General features: G+C 34.2%; 1 protein-coding gene across 2 annotated transcripts in view; it reads right to left on the bottom strand.

Moving 5' to 3' along the window:
* The window catches only part of SEMA3E (semaphorin 3E), a 153,485-nt gene that overhangs the window by 56,368 nt on the left and 72,914 nt on the right, over positions 1 to 24,203 (bottom strand). For both annotated transcript variants that reach the window (XM_005015471.6, XM_005015472.6), the window contains exons 2-4: positions 16,774 to 16,934; positions 9,305 to 9,364; positions 3,519 to 3,638 (exon numbers count right to left, since the gene is read on the bottom strand). In XM_005015471.6, coding sequence (XP_005015528.1) covers positions 3,519 to 3,638; positions 9,305 to 9,364; positions 16,774 to 16,934 — 341 coding nt within the window. The remainder of the gene's footprint in view (positions 1 to 3,518; positions 3,639 to 9,304; positions 9,365 to 16,773; positions 16,935 to 24,203) is intronic.

The following is a 24,203-nucleotide window of genomic DNA, read 5'->3' as shown; positions in this document are numbered from 1 at the left end:
TGAGGCTGGCTGGGAGCCAGTAGTGCTGTGTAAGGATCACTGTATTCCCTGATTAGGTTATTTGTGGGATATATATATATTTGTGTATATATATATATATTTATATTTAGGTTCTATATATAGGCTGGACCTAAAGAGTTTGGGGAGCAGCTGCCAACCATTTGTTATTCTCTTTTCCATGAAAGTCAGACAGAGGCAAGAGAGCTGAGGTGGAGGAAACTGCAAGACAATAATTGAAGTTACTGACTCAGGGTACTCTCACCAGAGAGAACCACAGAGTCTAAACTGCAATTTTCTGAGGACAGATCTGGTCCCTTTACTTCCTGCAGTTACATGATAACCTTATCCTTCAAGATTACAATTTCCCCACTCAAGCACATACCATATGTTATTTTTAAACTACCATACACACGGCACCTGTCTTTTTTTAATCCTGATGGTCAACTTTTCAGATAATGGAAATTAGTCTAGCTACTTATGTCCTTATAGCTACTAGCGTAGCAAAAGAGTTTCCTGTTGGTCTACATAAACAGAAAAATTGTAATTTTCCCATGACTTCAGTGTGGGTAAAGTTTTAGAACTTCAGTTTTAAAAGGGAGAATAATAAACAAAAAGAAGGAAAGGAAGGACAGAGATACATAAGGGGAGGATCATGAGCCACACATTCTTATATATAAATCTTGTTTCTCTCTTTTTTTTTTTTTTATTGTTTGGTTTCTATTTTTATTAGTCTGTTGCTTATACATTCTTAAATAGTGTTCCTAAATATATAGACATTGCTTCTTTTAAACTGTACAAGGAAGCCTGACACAAGGTTCATAACAGGACCAAAGAAAAAATGCAAATTCACTTTTTTTTTTTTTTTTAATTGCTCATTATTTTGTTCCTTATTTTTAGAAGGCAATGTATTTCTGAATGTCAAATAGCTTTAAATGTAAGTCCTGTACTGCATTCGTAACTATTGAAGTGCTTCTGATTTTAACAGCAGATGAAGGTTTACAGCATAGATTGGATTCTTGGAGATTGTTTCTGGTGATGTGGTTCTAGTTTAATCTGTCAAAGGGGTACATTTTTACACAGAAAGGCTTATTAAAATATATATATTACTAAAATAAATACATTTATTGACTTATTTGGTAGACTTTATAAAAAATATATCTGTTATTAATATTTATTTGAGACAACTGCTTATTTTAAATCATCTCTAGCCCCTATTCTTTGTTTTCCTGCTGTTCTGACCAATACACCGATAAGTAATACTGTATGTATGAGAAAAGTCTGAAGAATAGCTGCTTTGACATGGAAGGCACAAAACTCCCAGCTACATATGAAATAACAATTGAAGTGTGATGTAAAAGATGGAATAAAACCAGATTGGTTAGGCGAGCATAAACTGTAATCTGTGAGAAAATGAATTAGGGAAAACACATTATTAATAGACTGATAAAGTGAGTAATTCTGATATGGAATAACTGCAGGTGTGTTGGGGTGGGAAGGAAGAATGTCCCCTGTAGTCACATATTTATGTTAACATACAGTTAAAATGTATATTAAGATTATCGCTAGCATCATCATCATTGTATTTTAACTTAATTACTAACATACACTTCCCCATCCCTGGAAGTGTTCAAGGATAGGTTGGATGGGGCTTTGAGCAACCCTGGTCTAGTGAAATATGTCCCTTCCCATTGCAGGGGGGGTGGTACTAGGCAAAAGTAAATAAATATGTATAAGATATATTTGCAATATTTCTTTCACAATTGAAGGTAAGACTTAAACTTACAGAACATAATTCAAAACTGAGCTTTAATTTTCTAGAATATAGCAGAGTTTTTTCCAGTTTATCCAATTTCAGCTGCATAAAACATTAAATATATTTTTTTCTCCTTGTATATACATACATATCAACGGATTATTTGTAACACATCTTAACGAGTTTGGCAAACATTGCAAAATATGGAAAGAGAAAGAAAAACACTTGTAAATATTTATTTAGAAGCTTTATTTTTTCTTATGATCATCAGTAAGTTTGGTTATTATTGTTCATTCTATGTTATTTTATAAATAGTATACACAAAATTAAACCTACCTGTGAAGTGGACTAATATAACTGCAATCAAATTGAAAATCCTGTACATGGCACTGGAAAAAGCAAGAACTCTCTTGGATGGTGTTTTAACATCAGCTCCATGAAAAATGTTCAACTTTACTGGGAGATGTCACTAAACACGAGACAACTAAGCCATTATCCAGCACATCTTCAAACTGCATGACCAGGAATCTCTGGTCAGATTCCTAAAAGCAGTCATCGCATATGCCTCTTTAACATCCTACTGAAAATCTCCAAATTCAGGGCAGCTTGGATAAACAGTGGGATTCCTTACTGGTTGCTTCACCTTATAGTAGAATAAATATTTTCTTCAGCATCACTACGTATATGCAAAAGGATTGCTCTAAGTGTCCAGTTTTCATGTTGAATTTTAGTTTTGGTTTTTCCATATGGACTGGCAGGTCCAGAACTGGTAATGTAATCTATACCTTTAATTAATAACTTTCCACACTGTCTAAGACTTTTTCTTTCTTTTTTTTTTTTTTTTTTTTAGAAGTAATTTCAGAATATATTCACTTCTATTTATTTTATTTTATTTTATTTTATTTTATTTTATTTTATTTTATTTTATTTTATTTTATTTTATTTTATTTTATTTTATTTTATTTTATTTTACTTATTTTATTTTAATTTTTTTTTTGGCTGTATATAGGAGCAGGAGGAAACAAGGATAAAGGGAATCAGGATGTAAGCAAGTCCAAAGTCCAACCAGTCAGCATTGTGGTCTCCATGTAGTAACAAAGTTTTTTCATACAATCAGAAGATACTTAAGGAGGTTTAAACACTAATTTAAAATGAGGAATTGGTACATTTGGTGATCCTTTAACTCTGATCTAATATAATTGAGGCAGGAAGGATCCAGATTGTATAGATTCTATGCTACATTTAATGATCTGCTCTGTAGTATTATTTTACCCAGTTAAAATTAATATTAAGGAATTGCTGAATACATTCAGCATTGTTGAATATGATCAACACTAAGAGCTGAATTTGGTAAAAAATGTTTAAGATATTCCATCTGCCATCAAACTAAAATTATATTTGTTATACGGTGCATTATTCCCTAAAACAAAACAGAATAACAACACCAAAAAACAGATTATGCTAAAAAATGAAATATTTAAGAAGGATGCTGTTTCAAAAAGTGCTGTATCAGCTCAAATAGTATAAAATTCTAAGATGAAAAGATGAGTCCTTTGCTTAATTTTCCAAAATATACCTTATTAGTGAGATCCCCTAGTCACAAACTTAATTTTGAATGATGATTACATTTCCGTTGGGAAAAACAGCCTCTTGTATGCTTTGTATGAGAACTCTGAGCACTTGAATTTAAATATTTATTTTTAGCCATAGAGGTTTTGCTGCAATATAAATCTAAAGAGTCGTTACTGTGAAAGATATTTCTTACCTCGGATGGGTGCCCAACCCTAATAAAGGTACAGAGTGGATCAAAAGCTCCTGTTCCACAAGCCAGGAGATGTGTTCTGTTGTATCGGTGAAGGACACGGACATAATTCGCACATTCATCCTTGTTTACATAAAAAATAAACATAGAAATATCTTAGCATTTCTGTTAAAAAGGATAGATTAAAAACATAAAAGTTTTTGATTGTTTGCTTGTGTTTTGTTGTTGTTGTTGTTTTAATATGTCATGTGCTTAATATGTCAAGTGATGATCTGCATATAGAGAATTCCTTTTCCATCATGTATAAAATCTTAGTTCTCCCACTTTATACTAGTACCCTAGTCTCACCAAATCCATGGATAGACACTTATGACATGTTTAGAAGCACGTTTAGAGCTTTTATTTATCACAGCTTATTTTAAGCACTATGACTCAGGAGTTAATAAGTTATAAAACATATTTCATGTTTCTTTAATCTGTAGTATATTATCCAAATCTAGATATTCATTTTACTAACTTTTATTAGATGCACTAGGCATTAAATTCAGAGCAAGAGATATGAAGAGTCAGCAAATGTCTTCCCTCACAAGTTAAATAAACTCAAGAAAAATAACACTTTTTATTATTATTATTATTATTATTTTTATTTTCTTAAGGCTACTGCACAACTATTTTGTGTGTGTGTAATTCATTGCTAATCAATATTTTTATATTGTATAACCTCATGCTTTCCTTTAGTTCCACCATTTGCACCCTCCTTTGAAGAAGGAATTATTCATTTTCCCTGAGGCAATACTTTGGGACTCATTAGCGTATTTTAAGCTTCATAAACATTGCAATTAAATTTTTTTCAAACATTGCTTTGAGATGTGGGGTCATTATCCTTTCTGTGCTAAACTAGGAACAGAGAGAGTGAGAAAAATGTATCCATTAATTTTGGAACTCCTGGGACTTGGTTTATTGGAGTGTTTAATATTATGCAGTGTTTTCTATGTTTTGAGTAAAATTTCTGTTCATTTTCACTCACTGTGTGACATTTCTGTTTCTCAGACCCTGGGTTTTAAGACCCAGCTCATATGAAGTGTAAGACAATTATCATGGGATTAATCTCAGATAACTATTATAGCTATTATAAAGTAGCTATTATAAAATTTGGCCTTCTAATCAAAGCTTTTCTTCTAGGCTCTTTCAATTCTCAGTGAAAAAGGACATACATCTCCAAAAGACAAGTTAATCTATCATAAAATGAATGTGTAAATGAGAGTGGAGGAATTTCATTTTGGAAAGTTTGCTCTTTCAGTCCAGTTTTTGGACTAGTATATTTAGATAAGAACAATCCTGTGTCTTAATGACCATTTGAAAGAAGTTATTGTTTCACAGGGAGAGTCTGTGGCAGAGCCATGGCCAGAATACATATGACAGGATATGACAAGATGGATATGACAGGAATGACAGGAGCACTGATTCCACAACATTGGGTGTAAGCAGGGTCACCTCCAACCTGCATGTAAGAAGGAAAATACCTACAGGGCACAAGCATGGAGAAATCTCTCAAACCCTCTTTAGGAATCTGACATACTGAGGTGCCTCTATTAAGTGCCTGTACACTAATGCACACAGTATGGGGAATAAACATGAGAACAAGTCAGAGATGTAGATGCAGTTGCAATATTATGATCTTTCTAGGATCATGGAGATGTAGTGGGATGGCTCCGTGATGGAGCGTTGTAATGAAATGATGCAGGCTTTTTAGGAAGGACAGGTTGGGAAGACGATGAGAAGGTGTTGTCCTTTATGCATTAGAGCATTAAGCCCTGCCTGTGGATGGATGAGGAGCTGACTGAGAGTTCATGGGTTAGGATGAAAGGGAAGAGAGGGATAAGTGACATTATAGTGGATGCTTGCCACAGGTCACCTGAAAACGTAGAATAAACACAAGGCACTCGACAGACAGATAGGAGCAGCCTCACATTCATAGGACCTGGTCCTTGTAGGGGACTTTATCCAGACAAAGCAACTGGACCAGGTTCTACTTCAATTGTCTCTGCTTGTACGTGGGCATCAGGGATGGGGCCAGTCCCATGACTATTCTGTGATTCTGCAAAAGAATTAGATAGCCTACACAGGCAGGTAACAAAAACACTGTGTAATTAAATATGTATATCATAGAATCATAGAGTAGTTTCAGTTGGAAGGGTCCTTCAAGACCATCCAGTTCCAACCCCCCTGACATGGGCAGGGACACCTCCCACTAGAGTAGGTTTCCCAAAGCCCCATCCAACCTTGCCTTGAACACTTCCAGGGATGGGGCAACAACTTTAACTGTTCTGGGCAAGCTGAATATGCAAAGGACAAACGAACCTTTTTTAATATCAGTCTTTGAATTTCTTAATTCTTAGATTTTTTTTTTGATTTTTTTTTTTCTTCCCCCCTCTTTTTTTTTTTTTCCTTTTCTATTTTTATTTCTTTGAAGGAAACCACTACTACTACTACTACTACTACTACTACTACTAATGTCTTCTTCCATATGGCATCTGCATGGTCTCTCACCCGACAGTACTTTTTAGACCCACTGAGAAAAATTTTCTACTTAATTGCCAGACAAATAGAAAATCAGTGAATTGAGATTAGTGGGATGTCATCAAGTACATGAAAATCAACACACAAGGATACCCACTTTTCTCGTATTTCATACATTTTTATTAACTGGTAGTAGTGGAATGTTAAAACATAGTAGTTTTATGATATGTCGTAGCTTTTTAAGTAGATGCTTAGCACTGATAGTCTTCTTCATTCTCTCTCTCTTCCAAGTATGACCTTTCTGACTTATCCCCTCTGTTCTGTCTCTGTGGTATCTCTGAAGCTCTTTTCTCCATTTTTTTTTTTTTTTCTTAATCCACATATCTCTGCAACTCTTGATCTTTGTCTCAAAGGCATTTTAGAGGAACAGAGATTTTAGGATTACTTTTTTCTTCGCATGAGCATAAATTATACAATTTTTCTCCTGTGTGTCTTCACAGAAATGCCTGAAAATTTCTGCAGAGAAGACACCAAATATAGAAAAAATCATTCCACATTTTTAGCCTTTATCAAAACAAATGAAACAAAACAAAACAAAACAAAACAAAACAAGTAGACACTGCTGTTGACCCCACTAATAATATCCTGTACATGTAACAAGGAAGGATCAGGCAGGAGATATTAAAACAAGTTGTCTTCCTACATTTAAATTAATAAATATTGTTTATCGTTAGGAGACTCCATAGACATATTAATAGATTTTATATTAATAGATTTGATATTAATAGATTTGTAGAATTTCATTCATCTGAAACTTCTTAGTGTGAAGGAGTTAGTCATCACAACAGAATTTGATTTCTGTTTCTGTATGATTTCCAGTTCTGATAAAGTAATTGAAAGGATCAAAAGTTCTCACACCACAGGACTACAGGTGTGTTTCCTGGCACACTGGATGAGAGCAGAATGATTTTATCCTTGGCTTGAACTGGATCAGAAAAGTGTGACCTGAGTTTAAGATGATGCAAGTGTTAAGACAAGACTTTTTCAAATGTCCTATTTAGTCTGTTGCAAGCTTTCAAAAATTTTGTTTATGACTACAATACTTGGTTTTACTGCTACAAGATGAACTGATAACCTTTAAAGATTGTAAAACATTGCAAAAGTGGGTTGTCGTGTCATAGAGAGGGAGCTAGGAGAGAACACTTGAAGTTCCTCAACACTGAGATGCTTATTATAACATTTTCAGACCTCCTTAATATCAGTTATGCAGTGAGCACCAGATCTTTTGCAAAGGAAAATAAAGATGGAAATAAACAAGAAAAAAACTTTGAAAGACCACTGATGAGTTTTGTTTTGTTTTGTTTTTTCTCAGAGACTTTATAGTGTGATAAATAGAATTCAGAACTTAGAAATGGCAAAAGGTTGATTTTAAGATATAACACCATTAGGCCAATATTCATTTATGTCTACAAAAAATGAGGATGAGAAGGCAAGTAATTTTGTTTCTAATTTAGATTCTCTGCATGTTGAGCAATTTAGCTCACTGAATACTGAGCATGTTAATGAAAATTACTAAGGATTCCCTGGAATTAATTAGCATTACCCATTAACATTGTCCCACACATAATTAGGCCTTGAATGAGGATCAGAGGATCGTTCACTATTTGTTGGTATTGAAATATTTCCAGCTTTCACAATTTTAACATTTTATTTCCTTTAGTTTGTTTGTTTGTTTTTAAGACACCAACTCTGTATTATTTTGTTTATTTAAAAATTCTCTGTTTTTCTTCTTAAAAATGAGACACCTGACTTTCACAGAGAGAATTTGGGAAACATATGTAATGAATGATCATATTCATTACAGTGCATGTTTGAAGACCCACTAGTAGAATGGATTTTAAACTTTTAATTTTAAAAGTTTCAAATTTTAGGGAATCCTTAGAGAGTCTGAGGGTGAAAACTTTACATTACATTGTAACAACCATACCTATTTATGTATTTATTTAACCCAAAGAATATTTTCAAAGTATCAGAAAATACTACGTGTCATGTAATAGTGAAGCAAAAATGACAGAGGTTTAGTGTAATTGCAGCCTATGCTGAAAAGTAGTATTAAATAAAACTGAAACACCATAGATTTTTGATTCATTTAATATGACCATGAAGTTCAGATAGTATAGAAAAACACCATATTCAATATGACACCTGAAATCCTCAAAGGTCCAAAAGCATCCAGAAAAATGCAATGAACTTCTAATAAATTATTATTGTTGTTTGTTGTTGTTGTTGTTGTTGTTGTTGTTATTATTAGTATTATTATCTCTTTTCCACTCTGATTCATCCATTCCCTTAATGTGGATGTTTCTCATGCTTTTACCTCAACTGGAATATATATTGCTTCCTAGGCTTCACAGTGAATATGTGGTGGTTATCATCAAGGCTGCCTGATTGCTGTGTTTTGTGGAAAACCACTGTATGTGCCCTTTCTTGTTCTGTGTTCCTATCACTGTTGCTGTAAAACTATCATCATTTTCAAATCCTTTGGTACAGTGTGAGCTCTCACAGCTGTGAGATTTATTAAGTGTTGTATTTGCTGTGTATTTATGAGGTGCAGATAATGAGCTTGGTGCACTGCAAAATTATGGAGAGCTCCCATCCAGAAGAACTTTAATCCTGTCATGCCAATGATATCAGCCACTGTATGTCAGTGAGCTTTCATGTCTTTTCCTGGGAACTGATTAAAGTCAAAGCAATGAAACACAAGAACAGAACAGCTTCTAGGTTTATTAATAAAATATTTATATAACTCAATTTAAAGTGAAGAAAACCTATAGGGCAAAATAATTTTGAATATATCTTATAATTACTAATAATTTATCTGATTTTTGAATGTTTTTAGAGGATTTGAATTTTAGAAATGAATTGGAATATGAAAAGGTTTGAAAAGAGATGGTATTATACGTGTATAAAAAGAAAGGGAAATAGAAATAGGAAAAGTAGTTACTAAGGTAACTTCTTTGCTGTCACCAGAGAAAGAATTAGGAGAAAGTTCAGATGATAAGTGTTCATGACCTGTTTCTGAGCTGCTTTGAAAAGCAATTAAACTAATAATTTAGTGTATTCATAGTGGTTACATATTTTTAAGCTGCAACACTTAGAATTATATCTATGCTTTGATCTATCTGAAATTTAGGGATGTTTGAATCCTTGTTTTTGGTCAGCAATGAGTATAATTAAAGTATATTTGATTTGTAATAAATGATACTTACAGCATCTCTTCCTTTAATTATGCACTCTTCTGCCTGAAGAGGTGTACTAGGCCAGTGAATCTGAAGAGAAACAAACAAACAGGAAATAATTCAATTGGCAGTCTGATCATATTAATATCACTTTTCCACTGCTCTTCATGTGAGATTATTTTATTACATGCTATAAAATTTAATCAAGTTTCTGTCACATTTTGAACAGATTTCAAGCCAAATAATTTAGCTAAAAATATCTATAAAAATGTACAAGATGGTGACATATTTTAGTTGTAACAGTTTTGCATAGGGTAACTCAGCAAAATTAATACTGGTAAACACATTTAAAATAAGTTAATGTATTGGACATTTTATATAAGTTGAGTAGAAATGTCCCTGCTAAATTGTCAGTGACTTCCAACAATTTCCCTTAGAGTATTAATTTTGAACTACTGATTTCCTTCTTTAAGTGGCAGTTAGAAAAAAAAAAAGGCTTACAGTGAAGTTAATGAGGGTCAGCAATCAACCTCATGGGAGTAGGATCAGCTCTCCACAGTCAATTACTGGAAGTGAAGCCAAATTATACAAGTAGGATCATTTTTCTGTTATCTACTATTAAAAAAAAAAAAAATAATTCCATTCCAAATGCATGATTTATTTGGATGAAAACAATGTTAAACATTGACTCAGCAGACTGGAATGGTTACTTTATTTCTTCGAATTTTTAAAAGTGAAAACAAAATCATGTTCACTTCAGTGATAACAGGCTTGGCTGAAAACAAATAAGTATGAAAAAATGGATGCCATCATTAAGATATTTTTGTCAATAGTCCAGTAATAAATTATTATTATACCTGGAAAACATTTTAAAATTAAATCCATCTTTTCTTTCTTTTTTTTTTTTTTTGAATTATATTACCTCATTTTCTTGAAATAATTTTACCCCGAAAAAAATCCAAGTATATAGAACAAGTTACAAATCCTGTAGCTGTATTAAAAAAAGCTTGAAGTCATAGAATCATAGAATGGTTTGGGTTGGAAGAGACCTTCAAGACCATCCAGTTACAACCACCCTGCAGTGGGCAGGGACACCTCCCACCAGACCATAGAATCATAGAATCATAGAATATCCTGAGTTGGAAGGGACCCTTAAGGATCATCAAGTCCAACTCTTGACACCGCACAGGTCTACCCAAAAGTTCAGACCATGTGACTAAGTGCACAGTCCAATCTCTTCTTAAATTCAGACAGGCTCGGTGCAGTGACCACTTCCCTGGGGAGCCTGTTCCAGTGTGCAACCACCCTCTCTGTGAAGAACCCCCTCCTTATGTCAAGCCTAAATTTCCCCTGCCTCAGCTTAACCCCGTTCCCGCGGGTCCTGTCACTGGTGTTAATGGAGAAAAGCTCTCCTGCCTCTCGACACCCCCTTACGAGGAAGTTGTAGACTGCGATGAGGTCTCCCCTCAGCCTCCTCTTCTCCAGGCTGAACAGGCCAGGTTACACAAAGCCCCATCCAGCCTGGTCTTGAACACTTCCAGGGATGAGGCAACAATTTTAAATGTTCTTGGCCAACGTGTTCAATAGTGAAGAATGTCTTCCTTATATCTACTCTACATTTACTCTCTTTCAGTTTAAAACAATTCCTCCTGTCCTATTGCTATACTCCCTGACATAGAGCGCCTCTACAGATTTTCTGTAGCCCACTTTAGGTACTGGAAGGCTGAATTCTGTTGAAGTCATGTGAAGGCACTCACTCAGTCATCATTCCTGGTTTATTCAGCATAAAGCTCAGAAGTCAAGGTCTTTTACTATTTCATTTGCTCATTGGCAGAGAGGATGGAGTAGGGAACAGCCTGTTCTTAACCAAAGGCCTATAAGTTAGGAGATGTGAGCTCTAGGATCTCTTGAGTATAAAAGTTTAAAGCCACAACTTCAACCACGGAGACGTGCTCTTACTGGTAGGCTAAAATGTTGTAGGTTTGTTTTCTTTTTAGCCCATAAGTGATACAAGGGGATGTTAGGAATGCAGAAGCTGAGAAAACACATCATGAATGAACAGTTGACTCTGTAAGCTGTTATCAAATATAATGTGTGTAGGTGATTGTTTTTGTACTTAGTTCCAGTGCTATTCAAAATATTTTATGTACACATTCTTCACTTAAGAGATAGTGATTAAAATACATAAACAGGATTAAGAGAGAGATAAAATAAATAAATAAATATATAATTTAAAAACAAAAACAAACAAACAAGCAACAACAAAAAAAGGCCATTGTTACCCTTTTATCTGGAAGGTTGAAAAGCAGATGCAGAATAAGCAGCAAGGATTTGGTCCTTAGCATACTGTGATGAGAAGTGGAGGATGTGTGCATAACCATCTTGCAGAGATGGAGGGATTTCCCTCCTTGGTGGACTGTTCTTATAAAAAGGTTAATGAGCAACAGTAGCTGTACTGTATCTACCACTTCTTCTGTGGATCTGCTTTTTAAAACTGACTCCCGTACAAATCCTCCAAGTGAAACCCTGTTTTTGTTGTTGTCTCAGACATATGTGTATTACCTATTAGGATACTTATCATAGCTTGTCATAGAAAAATTGTCTGTCAGAAGGAGAAAGGCAGTCATCTATGCACCTTTTCCATCAGTTATGCAGAGCTGTGGGAATCTAGCTTGTATTTTCATAGCCAGTTACCTACACGTAAGGCAAACTCATGTTAGTTGCCTGAAGTAATTTCTTACAAAGCTTATGAATCTTAATCTAAACAAGCATTAAGATTTTGATCTCTTCAAGATTCTTTTATACTTAGACCTAGAGAGACTCTACACATCAGATTCAAAGCATTCTTCAAAATTTGATTTTATTTGCATACTAAGTCTGATCGTAGTACTCAAAAATGTGTGTAGTAAAAAAAAAGTGTTGAAAAACACCAAAAAAGTTGTTGTTGTTGTTGTTGTTGTTGTTGTTATCATTCCTTTTAATCATGAAATCTTCACAAGAATTTTTTAGCTGGGTTTACACAGCCGATATACAACTGTTTGGTCTCTCTATGATCATTTGAAAAGAAATAGGTAGTAAATGGCCTAACATAATAATACTTTATCAAGGTGTACTTACTGTACTTAAGTATATTTGTGCAATTAGTGCATTTTCCCTTAACTGAGATAAATAATATTTTTCTGGACTGCATGGATATCCAGATATTAATCAACTGTAATGGTAGCCTTTAACATGCCACATCTAATTTTTCCTTATGTTTATGCTTTAGAGTCATGAAAACTACCAGCTTTAACTTTGAGTTGGTTCTTTGCCAGGATTTAAATCTTTTGGCAAGCTGTCAATACATACTGTTGAGAAATTTTCCTGTGCATCTAGGCTGGAATAACATCACACTAACATACATTTCACAGGGCTACAAGCTTGACCTTTTTTTTTGGACATAATCATTTAAGAGTTGTCACTACTGCAGATTACTGTGAAGTAAGTTTTTAAATTTCATGTTTAGTGATGTTTTCTCATCTTGCACCACAATATTGTTATCCTTGATATCTGACTGATATAATTCTTAGTTGAAGAGAATTCTTTGTTGAAAAGACAGGAAAAAGCTATACTTAAACATGCTCTTTGAAGAAAAAAAAAAAAAAAAAAAGAATTATAGAAGAATTATAGGGATAATAGGGTCAATAGAAATGATAGTTACAGATAGGGAAAAAAAACTTTTTAATTGCATCTGGAATCCTAATTAGAATCTCCAAACAGTTTCAATACTCAGTCACTAGTCTCAAAAAAAAAAAAAAAAAAAATCAGGATGGCATGCTAAATGAAAAATGATTTCAAGAAATTATATCAACTTCATAGTAGTTCAGGCTAAAATGTACTACTGTGTGAACTAGTCTGAACTGTGGTATATGACAGAGCAATTAAGCAACTCCAGTTCTTGTTTTGAGTCAATACATGCTGCTTAACTAACACATAACCTGTGTTTAACTGGAATGCAAATTCTGCAAAAATAGCCTGTTATGTCTGGGAGATACTATGTGTATGTATCAACAAATACATACCCACCTTACCTCTTTCAAAGTAATTCCAGTGGATAATCAAATTTACGTGATTCTTACTTCAGTTTGCATATGTTTCATATACAAAGAAAATGCAAGCCAGTGGGCTTATATTCAGCTAGGTCTAGAGCAGAAATACAGCTAGCTTCACCAGAGGTAAGAAACACAAGATATGTTGTCAGGGCTTTATTATGTATTACAACATCAACATAAATCCTAACCTGGAGTTATTTCACCATGGATCAGAAACAGAAACAGCATATTGAAACCTGCCTGGACAAGCCTCTGTACTTATGAAGGCTTTTCTTCATAGCAGGCCCTTCCTGAACACTTTAAAGCAAAAACTGCACAGAATGAATATCTGAAAAGAGTTTTTGGACAAATAGGAAGTACAATCTAATTTCACTTCTACAGGAGAGGAAAGGAGGTTGTCCTCCTTGCTTGCTCTCAAACCAGTGGTTGTCCTTTTCTAAAAGTTGTCAGATCACTGAACTACCAGCATTGATTCAAGTTTTCTGCCAACAAAGGTCTGCTCTGACAACAATTAAAATTAACTGTAATGCTTTTTTAAAAATAAATTAAATTTGGCAACAGATATCAAATAAAATTATCTATCAGTATGTTAGCTCGTTACAAGCCTTAAAGACTTTAGATCAAATCCCAAATATGTGCAAAGTTTGATTCCAAAGGTGGTATGAAAGGAAATGAAATCTCTAGGGAAAGCAAAGTTCACATGGAGGGTACCTCTGCAGATTTGGCTTTACACATGGTTTCAAGTAGTAATGAAGTTTCATTTCATTTTGGCCTCCATCATTCTTGCCACTGATATTGTTAGGGCATTAATGTTAGAAACCAAAAAAAAAATTATCTTTGTTTCAAAAACTTATAGTAGGACGTACTAAACACTAAGATAGAAAAACTCTGTGTATTATATGCAAGGAAAGATACAAAGAATAAAAATAAAAAGTAGGCCAAGGAAATAGAATATGACCAGTGGATAAGCAATACCCTGTGTTTGTCCAATAGGACAAAGAAGGTCTACACCATGTTTGTGAGCTCTCCTCAAATCTCCTGCTTATACAAGAATGACAGGAACAGTTTCCTTCCCTAAGTGATATTTTCCATTTTTATACATTTTTTTCTTTACTGTATACTATAGGTGCTCAGAATAATGTGTGCCTATGATCTATCTTTGAGAGTGCTGCTTTGTGTTTGGCAGATGTAAAGAATTGAACTTTAAGGAACAGTGTGGTTTATCAAATGCAGATTTATGGGATACATACATCACATGTTGAGTTAATTAGAAATACTGGATTACTTTGAAAGCCAATAGGTCTCAAAACATAAGCATTTTATATGCACTCAGCATTTTGTTGTTTTTCTTTGGGGGACTCCTGACATTCTTGCTAGAACTGACTACCTGAGGAATTACAGGGTCATTTTATGGCAGAAGGGATACATATCTGGCTGTGAGTGGGTTTTATTTTTGTTTTTAGAGAGCATACTCATCTTTCAAATTGTGGAAGATGGGATGGCAATGGATTAAAAAACATAAGCTATTTGTTATAAATAAATAAATAAATAAATAAATAAATTTATAAATGAATGAATAAAAAACAATGAGATCTACCCCAAAGCTACCAAATTTCTGGAAGATCTCTTCTGTTTTGCTGCAGCTAGTGATTCATCCTGGTTACCAGAGAGAAAATAAAACCCAGAATCTTGCCTTCTTCTTCTTATACTTTCTCTAGATTAGAACTGGTATCTTAGATTAATTAAACTAAAGTCTTCAGTCTGAAAGAAAAGGTCAAAGGCTAATCAACACACAGTTAAAGGCAGCTTAATACATAACTTTGTTAGTAATGAATTAACTGGTCTCCTGTTTCCAAGAACTTTCCCCAGCATATCTCAGTAATTAAGCTCTCATATAACAGAAATGTCTCATTCCACACTTCTGCTGATAGTGCTGTGGGACAATCAAGTTTTCCCTAGCCATCACTGAGTAAGATCTGCACTGAGTGAACACTGGGAAAAGAGAAAAAGATTGTTACATTTGTATTCAAGGGAGATAAGTCCCAGTGAGGTCATGTTTCAAAACATGTTAGGTCAAGTTCCATTTATTTCAGTGTCTCATCTTTTGCACATCATAAAAGTAGGCATGTAAGCAAGAAGAGCTTCCATTAATTTGTCATACTCTGAACATAGGTCTCAAGACAGCATACAGTTTCAGAGTAAATGGCTGATCTTCCATTTTAAAACAACAAAAAAGAGAGTAACAAACTTTCAAAGTGTGTCTAGATGGAACAATGGTATTTGGACAGAAGCATAAAATGTTCTATTCCGTCATCTTTCTTCATACAAGTTTACTGCTGAATAGGGAATAAGCAAGGGAAGAAAAGCTTATTTTATAGAAACTGCCTCATAAATGTCTTTATATCCCTGAGCTCTAATATCTTGTACAGGATATTAATAAGTTTTGTCAAATGGAAAAGAAGTTAACTCATATCTGACTATGGAGGAGCAAATCTCAGTATGTAATAGTGACCTCTGAGGAGTTAAAAAATTATTATTAATATAACATATAATATATAACATACAATACATAATACATAATACATAATTTATATATATGTATAAATATATATATATTAAATGTAGATAAATACACAAATGGCCTCCCTGAGTATCTCTATTTCCCTATATCTAAGATTGCCTTTCCCAAACTGTTTATAAAAAGGATAAAACATATCTATTCACAATAACAGAACATGCCCTTAGAGATAAGGAAGTGGACCAGGATGTTGGTATGAGAATATGCTGTTCATTTACAAGAAGGGACAGAAACAAAAGAATCTGAAACACTGTGACTTGACTCCCCTTTCTCCTCCCACAGACCACAAAGTAGACTTCAAATGATACTTTCAGTCAGTACTTACAAGCACTGACTTGGGGTAGAAAGGGGTAGAAATTAATTGAAGGATTTATGTTGCTATTGCATAGTTTATGTGTTCTCTTATAACTTATGTTTTTGTTTGTTTGTTTTTCTGGTGCTGTAGAAAAATTCTAATTTAATTTTAATTCTAATATACTAATAACAGGGAGTGATTGAGCCTTAATTGTATAGCAGAGATACAGAAGTTAGGTGTATATAATGTGCTGTGCAATGCTTTAAATTTTAGTAAAAGTGTTGAAAAAAGTGAGACTGAAAAATAACTATGTGACTCCCAGATCTCTATCAAGAGTCATTTTCATTGGAAAAGAAATGATAGTTAGCGTATTTTATTTTATTCTTTTTACAGATAAACATGGCATTAAAGATCATACACAAAATGTTAATATCTACAAGAACTCCATTATCTCATTTCCACTCGTGCAAACTCTGTTGTTTTGTGATACACATTATCAAACCAAGTGATAAATATATATATCTGTTTACTCCACCTCTCGATAGTTGTCACTGACTCGGTCCAAACTGAGGGAATACAAGAGGTCTCTTCCTCCCACAAACAGTCGCTCTTGATACTCATCCAGCAGCATAATATGAAGGCCAAGATATCCAAATGGGCTATGAAAGACTGATGTCCTGTTTAAATCCCAGAGCTCTGAAAGACAAACAGAGTACACATGATAAATACCATACAGCTTAGTTTCATGGCTTCATTTTCATATTTTCCTAGGGAACTAGACAAGAAGCTGTGGGACATTAAAATGCTAATCATATAATCTTTGAGTAAGAAAGAGACAAAACACCTGGGAACAATTTGGAACAATTTTCAAAATGAATCAGCTTTCCAAAAGACTTGTATGTGAATCTTTACATCATAATCTTTGTGCAGGTTGGTGTTGGGGGAACAAGTATTCTCCCAAATATTTTATAAAAAGGAAAAAAAAAAAAAAAAACTAACAAACAAACAAACAAACAAAAAACACTGGACTAAAGGACATTAACTGAAATGTGAAAAAAAAAAAAAGAAAAAAAAAAGAAAAGTAAAAAGCTTGTTTTAAACCCAGCACTGTGTCCACTTACTTCATGGAAAGTGTTGGCACTAAATTCAATAACAGTATAAACTCTGTAAGATACATACTCATATTTTTCCAAGTGATTACTAATTTTGTCAAGAAATATGTTGAACAGTTAAGGGGATCTGTGGCTTAGTTGTGTATGATCCAGACTAAAGTCACTTCCACAGAGAAAGTAAAATTCATCCTGTGTAATGTTGCAGAAACTTGGAATTAGGCCTCAGGAAGGAAGGAAGAAAGAGGCAAGCATTGGGGGTCTTTCTGCACTCTGAAGCAGATGGTGCAGAGCACAGTTTGGCTCACAACATGTTGGAGAGGCTAAGAATCATTTTGTTGTTGGGAAGTCTCAAAAGAAGTGCCCTAGGACTGTTTTAGAAACAGCGGAGCTGGGACTGAGGGAAAGAACTATATTCCTATATCTGTATCATGGTGAATTGTTTCATTTTGAAGAAACAAAAGTCACTCTTGGTAAAAGTCACTAAGTTCCTTTTAGTTTTATCCTCACAGCTGTCCTTAAACATAACTTTCCCAGTTGTTTAGATGTGTCCCAGCAGCTGATGATGGAAGAGGTGGGATGGTCCCAGAGCTAGGGGAAAAAAAATTAAAAGTGGACCCTCATCTGGTCTTCTGTGAGAGGACTGCCCCACTGTGTGAGAGAAAGTCCTTGAAGAGAAAGGAGGAGAAAGTTCATGTGTCAAGGAAAGTTCTTGCATTGGTGTAACACTCTGGCATCCATGTATGGGACACCATATATGGGATACCATATATGCCGGTCATATATTCTGTGGTTTTCAGAAATTGATTTGCATCTTTAAGCTAAGAATGGCAGCTTCATAAGGGACCCAAATACAAAACTACCAAAATTCACATCACTATTAAAAATGTGTCCTGAGTTCTCCGAGGAAAGGGTGTTCCAAACCAATGAGATCTGAGTTCTGTATTTGAATTCAAATGCTCTTACTTCAGAAAGATTGATCATGACTAATTTTCACAGAATCACAGAAGCATCTAGGTTGGAAGAGACCTCCAAGATCACCGAGTCCAACCTCTGACCTAACACTAACAAGTCCTGCACTAAACCGTATCCCTAAGCTCTACATCTAAACGTCTTTTAAAGACCTCCAGGGATGGTGACTCAACCACTTCCCTGGGCAGCCTATTCCAATGCCTAACAACCCTTTCCATAAAGAATTTCTTCCTAATATCCAACCTAAACCTCCCCTGGGTTTAGCCCCCATTCCTACTCGTTCCGTCACCAGGCACATGGGAGAATAGACCAACCCCTACCTAGCTACAGCCTCCTTTAAGGTACCTGTAGAGTGTGATAAGGTCGGCCCTGAGCCTCCTCTTCTCCAGGCTGAACAATCTCAGCTCCCTCAGTAGCACCTTGTAAGACTAGTTCTCCTTGTAAGACTTGTCCTCACCAGCTTTGTTGCCCTTCTCTGGACAACAATTCTTATTTCCATTCTTGTGTGAATAAAAACAAAATAGAGTCCCAGTAGGGTTTACTCAGATTCTTGTTTTTGAATTTCTTTGTCTCTCCCTCTTCTTGTTTTGCAATTTGTTACTCAACATTCAAAAGTTATACACAATAACATATGTGAGAAATATTCCAGTTGAACAGAAAAAAGGATTTTTCTGTCATACCAATACACAGGGGAACTGGTATGAAATATCAGATTAAGTCTCTGGTTTAGTCTCAAGGGAAGACTCCTAATTTTCCTCAAAAGATACCTTACTTACATCTTAAATTATAGAAAAGAGAAAAAATATTTCTTTTTACTTGAAATAAACTTAGCATTTAATAGCTATATAATTTTAACATAAAATTTGGCATTCTAATTAACATAATATTATCGAAGGCCAGCTTGGATGGGGCTTTGAGCAACCTGGTCTAGTGGGAGGTGTGGCAGGTGGGAGGTCCATTTCAGGGAGATTGGAATTAGATGACAGTTAAGGACCCTTCCAACACAAACCATTCTATGATTCTATGAATTCAATACAACAAACACAACTTAGTTTTATTTTAAATTAGTATTTATATTGTTCTTGTGGCATTGAAGAAGTTTAGTAATTAGATAAATATATTTTGCTATATTTGTTTACTAGATCTGATTCATGTCAACAGAGGCTTAAAGCAACTACTTTCTGAAAACTGTTTCCTTAGATGATAATTTTTTCTTTTAATCAAAGGAGTCATTCAACCTCACAAGTGATTTCTTTCCTGAGCTATCTTCAAAAATTAAATAGCTGTGGAGAACTGTTTTAATATCTAGACTTTCCATTACATTTTTCAACAGAAGAGGTTAAAACAATTTGCACGTGTGTTTTTGGATTGATTTAACAAACAGAAAAATAAGTCACAGAGAGGAGTATCATGATGAATAAAACAAGAGTCTTGTTTGTCAAAGCTTAATGCACTGACCATTTTTGGCAATGATACACCTAGTGCAAGATTGAATAGCAATGTGGAGATGGTATTTTCAATGCAAGCTTCTCTTGCCAAGTAAATACAGCAGATTGCTGTTTCATTCATTTATTTATTTATTTTTGTGATGAAATTAGAAATGCTTAGAAATTAGATCAAGAAGAACTAGAAATTCTTTATGTTCTTAATATTCTTTAGGTATATATTATATTCTTAATATTCTTTAGGTTAATATTCTTTAGGTCCTAAATAAAATGACTTTATTAGTAAGCATATCAAACATCCAGTTTATTTTATTTTCAAGTCAGTTTTGTGGAAAATGAATTGCATTTTAAAGTTCTAATTATGTACAAGCCATGAAAGGATACTCTGGTATCTTCCCTCGATTTACTTTCATCTTGTCCTGAATGCAAATTTTTCATAGGCAAGACAATATTTCTTTAATTAAATCAGAGAAATCACTTGCTTGTTTTCAGTGAGAATACTAAGCACAATGAATTCCTCTACCTGATCATTTAAACTGTTAACTTTCTCATGTAAGAGACAGTCCTGCCAAGTACACCTATATCTTTAATTGTCTTAAATAAATATTGACTATATTAAACATCTCTCAAGATCAAGCTCGTAAAAAGAGGTATTTTTAGGTCTGCCTCCACCGTATCTATACAGGCATATTTTTGCTGTAAGTTTAGAGATCAGCACAGAAGTAAATGTGACATCTGGAAGGGCCGCAAAACACCAAGCAGGGAGATCTGGGGTACAATTTGGTTATAAAAATACAAATTTATTAGTATTATGCAGCTCCTTTGAAAGGTACTAGGTTTTTTGGGCATTGTAGGATATCTGAGATATTAGGACAGTATACAAAAATAGGTTACAGCACCTTCTGAATACCAAGAAAATGGGACGGATATCCCAGGGAGTCTAAAATGGCACTAGATGCCTGTCATATTTAAGCAACTGATTCTTGCTTATATATGGATTCATGTAAATTACCAAGCTTATGCTTGCAAGGGTTACCTTGTTATTATAGACTCCTCAAGCTGTCAAGCATTGTGCTTCTGGCTATACCCACATCCTTAAATTGAACAGTTCTGTTCCTAGCTCATACTTAAGCTTGAGCACAAGCCAAAAAGAGGTTGTTCTTCTAACTAATCCTAGGATTTAATACCTGCAATTATACTGAACACATCTAAAACACTTACAAGATCAGGTGCAACTGTGATTTCCTCTGAAATTCTGGACAGAGAAAATATAGTACTGACTAATATTTAAAAAAATATTTTATTGTTTTAATTGGTCACCTGAGGAATAGCAGACATGAGATGAGTTCAATTTCCTTTTCTAAATGCATCGAAACACAGATCTTCCTCTTTCCATAAAGAGGACTAATCACAACCTATTAGCTGCTAGATTGGTAGAGAAGGATGGATGCTTTCTCCATTTCCTGTTGAAGCAGTGCAACAAAATTTTCAGGTTCAGGCACAGCGAACAAGCAAGAGCATGACACTAATTTAGTAGTTAAATTGCTTTTCTGGGAAAGATGTGCTAGCTCTAGTGCTCAAAATAGTCTGTACATTTTATATTAAAGAGTTAGTGAATAAAGTACAGTAACTGTTCTAGCACATGGACGAAAAACTCTCAGCTTCTCTCACATGGGAATGGGTAAAGATTTCAGATGAGTACAACGCTTCTGTTTGCTGAGTTTCCACAGATTTCTGTGAAAAACAAACAAACAAACAAACAAAAAAAAAAAAAGAACAACACAAAGAACAAAACAGAACAAAACAAAACAAAACAAAACACTTTTCTATAAAGTTTTTCTGTGAAAAAATAAAACGCATGATAAAAAAAAAAAAAAAGAATAATTTTTGAGGGAGAGTGCATTGTTAGTGCTCAAAACAAAGGACAAAAGAAAAAAGACTATTAATTTTCCTAACAGTTGATGAACAAATCACCTCAGTGTAATGATCCCCAAATTTGAGAAAGTGATATTAATGATAGTATAGTGTTTTACTATTTTAACTTAAAAGTTCTACACAATAAATAAAAACACACCATTACAATATGAATGATCTTAACAAAAAAAATTACTGCTTCAATGTGTAAATATTCACTATATATTCATTATACTTATAGTGAAGGCAAATCCAGCCTGCTAGATTATGTCTCATAATAGCACTATGTAGTATCCAAGTAGAACAAATCTAGTTTCTTCCCACTTTAAATGCTGAGAATAAACATTCAGGTTTGTTGTCTTTTTGCCAGTGCTTGTTGGCAAATATTCAGACAGATTCTATTTACTGTACTTTTTCTTATAACAAATATAATTCAGTGAACATATTCATACTTAATCCCTTTGACAAGCAGGATTCTATTAGTTATTTGTCAAGCAATGCTAGTTATATTCATAATATTGGTGTGTGTGTGTGGTGTTTTTTTTTTTTTTGTTTGTTTGTTTGTTTGTTTTTTGCTTTGTTTTTGTTTATTTTAATCATGGAATCATAGAATGGATTGGGTTGGAAGAGACCTTAAAGATCATGTAGTTCCAAACCTCATTCTTTATAACTTCTAAAATATGCTTAGGACATTAAATGTAGAAAAATTTTTACTGTTTCACAATAGCCAGCGTATAGTGAGTTGTCCAGTTTCTCAGAAATTAAAAAACATTGTGAGGAATGTATAGCATTAGACCTTGGATGCAAATAAATATTATTTCAGCATTGTTTTCTATTTTCCCAGGTAGTGAAAAAGTCTCTGTTACTCTGCTCTGTTTTCCATAGCATTACATCACCACAACAGTCTATTGCCTTTGCCCTTTTTTGCCCTCATAAAAGTCTTTGGTTCCCCTTTCAAATTCTACAGAGATGTAGTCTCACCTCCCACACTACTTAATTCTGCAGAACATTCTTCCGGCAAAGATGTTTTCCAGATGCAGGGCACTGACACATGAGTCTAGCACTTTGAACATGTTGAATAGGTAAGATGTGCATCTCAGTGTTGCTTTACAGGAAGAGGTAACAATTGGGTTTGCCTTCTGTCCACATCAATAATGTAAAAGGCCATAGATATAAAATAGAGGTACTGTGAACACTTGGAGGACATTCCATGTTTCCAATTATCAGCATATTGGAAAAGACTTTGTAAAAGTTTGGTGTGCCTTATATAATGGTATTCTATTCAACTATTTGCTATTATAGAACAAGTGAAAACCAGAATCTGCTTGTGCCTAACAAGGACAGAAAGAAAAAGGAAGAAAAACAAATAGGAGACATATGGAGACAGCCTGAAACATCTGTAATGCAGCTTATGAACTATAGGTTAATGATAATATCAATCTGTGCAAGTATCCTTCAGTTTTAAACCACCAGTACTTTAAAAAAGGTTAATATTCAATGGTACTCTAAAGATTCATACATCACAAGGACATAAATATAATCTTACAAGTGGCTGGATCTTTCTGAGAAGGTTATGACCTCTAAATGGCAATATTCCACTAAAATTGGTAACAGGAGGTAGAAATTTTCTTCCCTGGAAAAAATAGTAGAGATGAAAACTCACCCCAAAATTATGCTGCTGAATATGAGCTAATGCATTAGTAATTTTACTTTCCTGCTCATCAGTCATCAGTTGCTGCAAAACTAATTAGAGTCACTATCTCAGGTGAAAAAGTGTCAGTTGAGCAACAGAAAAGCAAGCAGTGTAAAACATCCAGAAACAGCTAAAGTTAATGTGGCTACATGAGGTTCGTGAGTAAAATCTTATGAAAATAAAATAAAATAAAATAAATAAAATAAAATAAAATAAAATAAAATAAAATAAAATAAAATAAAATTTTAAAGGCAGAATTATATGCAAATAACAAGCTAATTCAAAAATATAGTAGTAATGGTGAAAGTTGTCATTATACTATTAATACCTGGATCCTGAGATACTTCAGTGCCATTTAGAGAACTAGAATCAGTAGGAGGTAAACTTAGAAGTCAGAGCCAGACTGAAGTATGAGCTTTCACTGCTTGAGGTTTTATCTCTGTGGCTGGCAGGCAGAAGCCTCAGAAACTTGGCAGGGTAGGAGACAGAAAACAAAGTCCAGTAATGACAAGTAAAAACCCATTATTTCATAAATACTCTCACATGATTCAACCTCTGCTCCTAACAGCAGGTGAGTTTCGCTATCTAGATATATTTGGAGAATGTAATTGGCTTCACAAAGTGAGCTGATGCAGCAAAGTCCCCAAAAAATGTTTTTTCTTTGGTGCTTTTCTAGACACTTCCTAAGAATGTGTGGATCTAATGATGAAGTTTAATTATAGTGAAAAGTAAGCACCCTCCTTAAAGACCTTTGTCTGTGACTTTGTTTAAATTACAGAGGCAAAAGTTTCTGAAATTGAAAGGTATGGTATGGACAGATGAGAAGATTTTC

The sequence above is a fragment of the Anas platyrhynchos genome, chromosome 1 (assembly GCF_047663525.1).
Source record: "Anas platyrhynchos isolate ZD024472 breed Pekin duck chromosome 1, IASCAAS_PekinDuck_T2T, whole genome shotgun sequence".
NCBI classification, from domain to species: domain Eukaryota; kingdom Metazoa; phylum Chordata; class Aves; order Anseriformes; family Anatidae; genus Anas; species Anas platyrhynchos.
The sequence above is the reverse complement of the archived record's forward strand: the minus strand, read 5'-3'. Positions and strand labels throughout refer to the sequence as shown.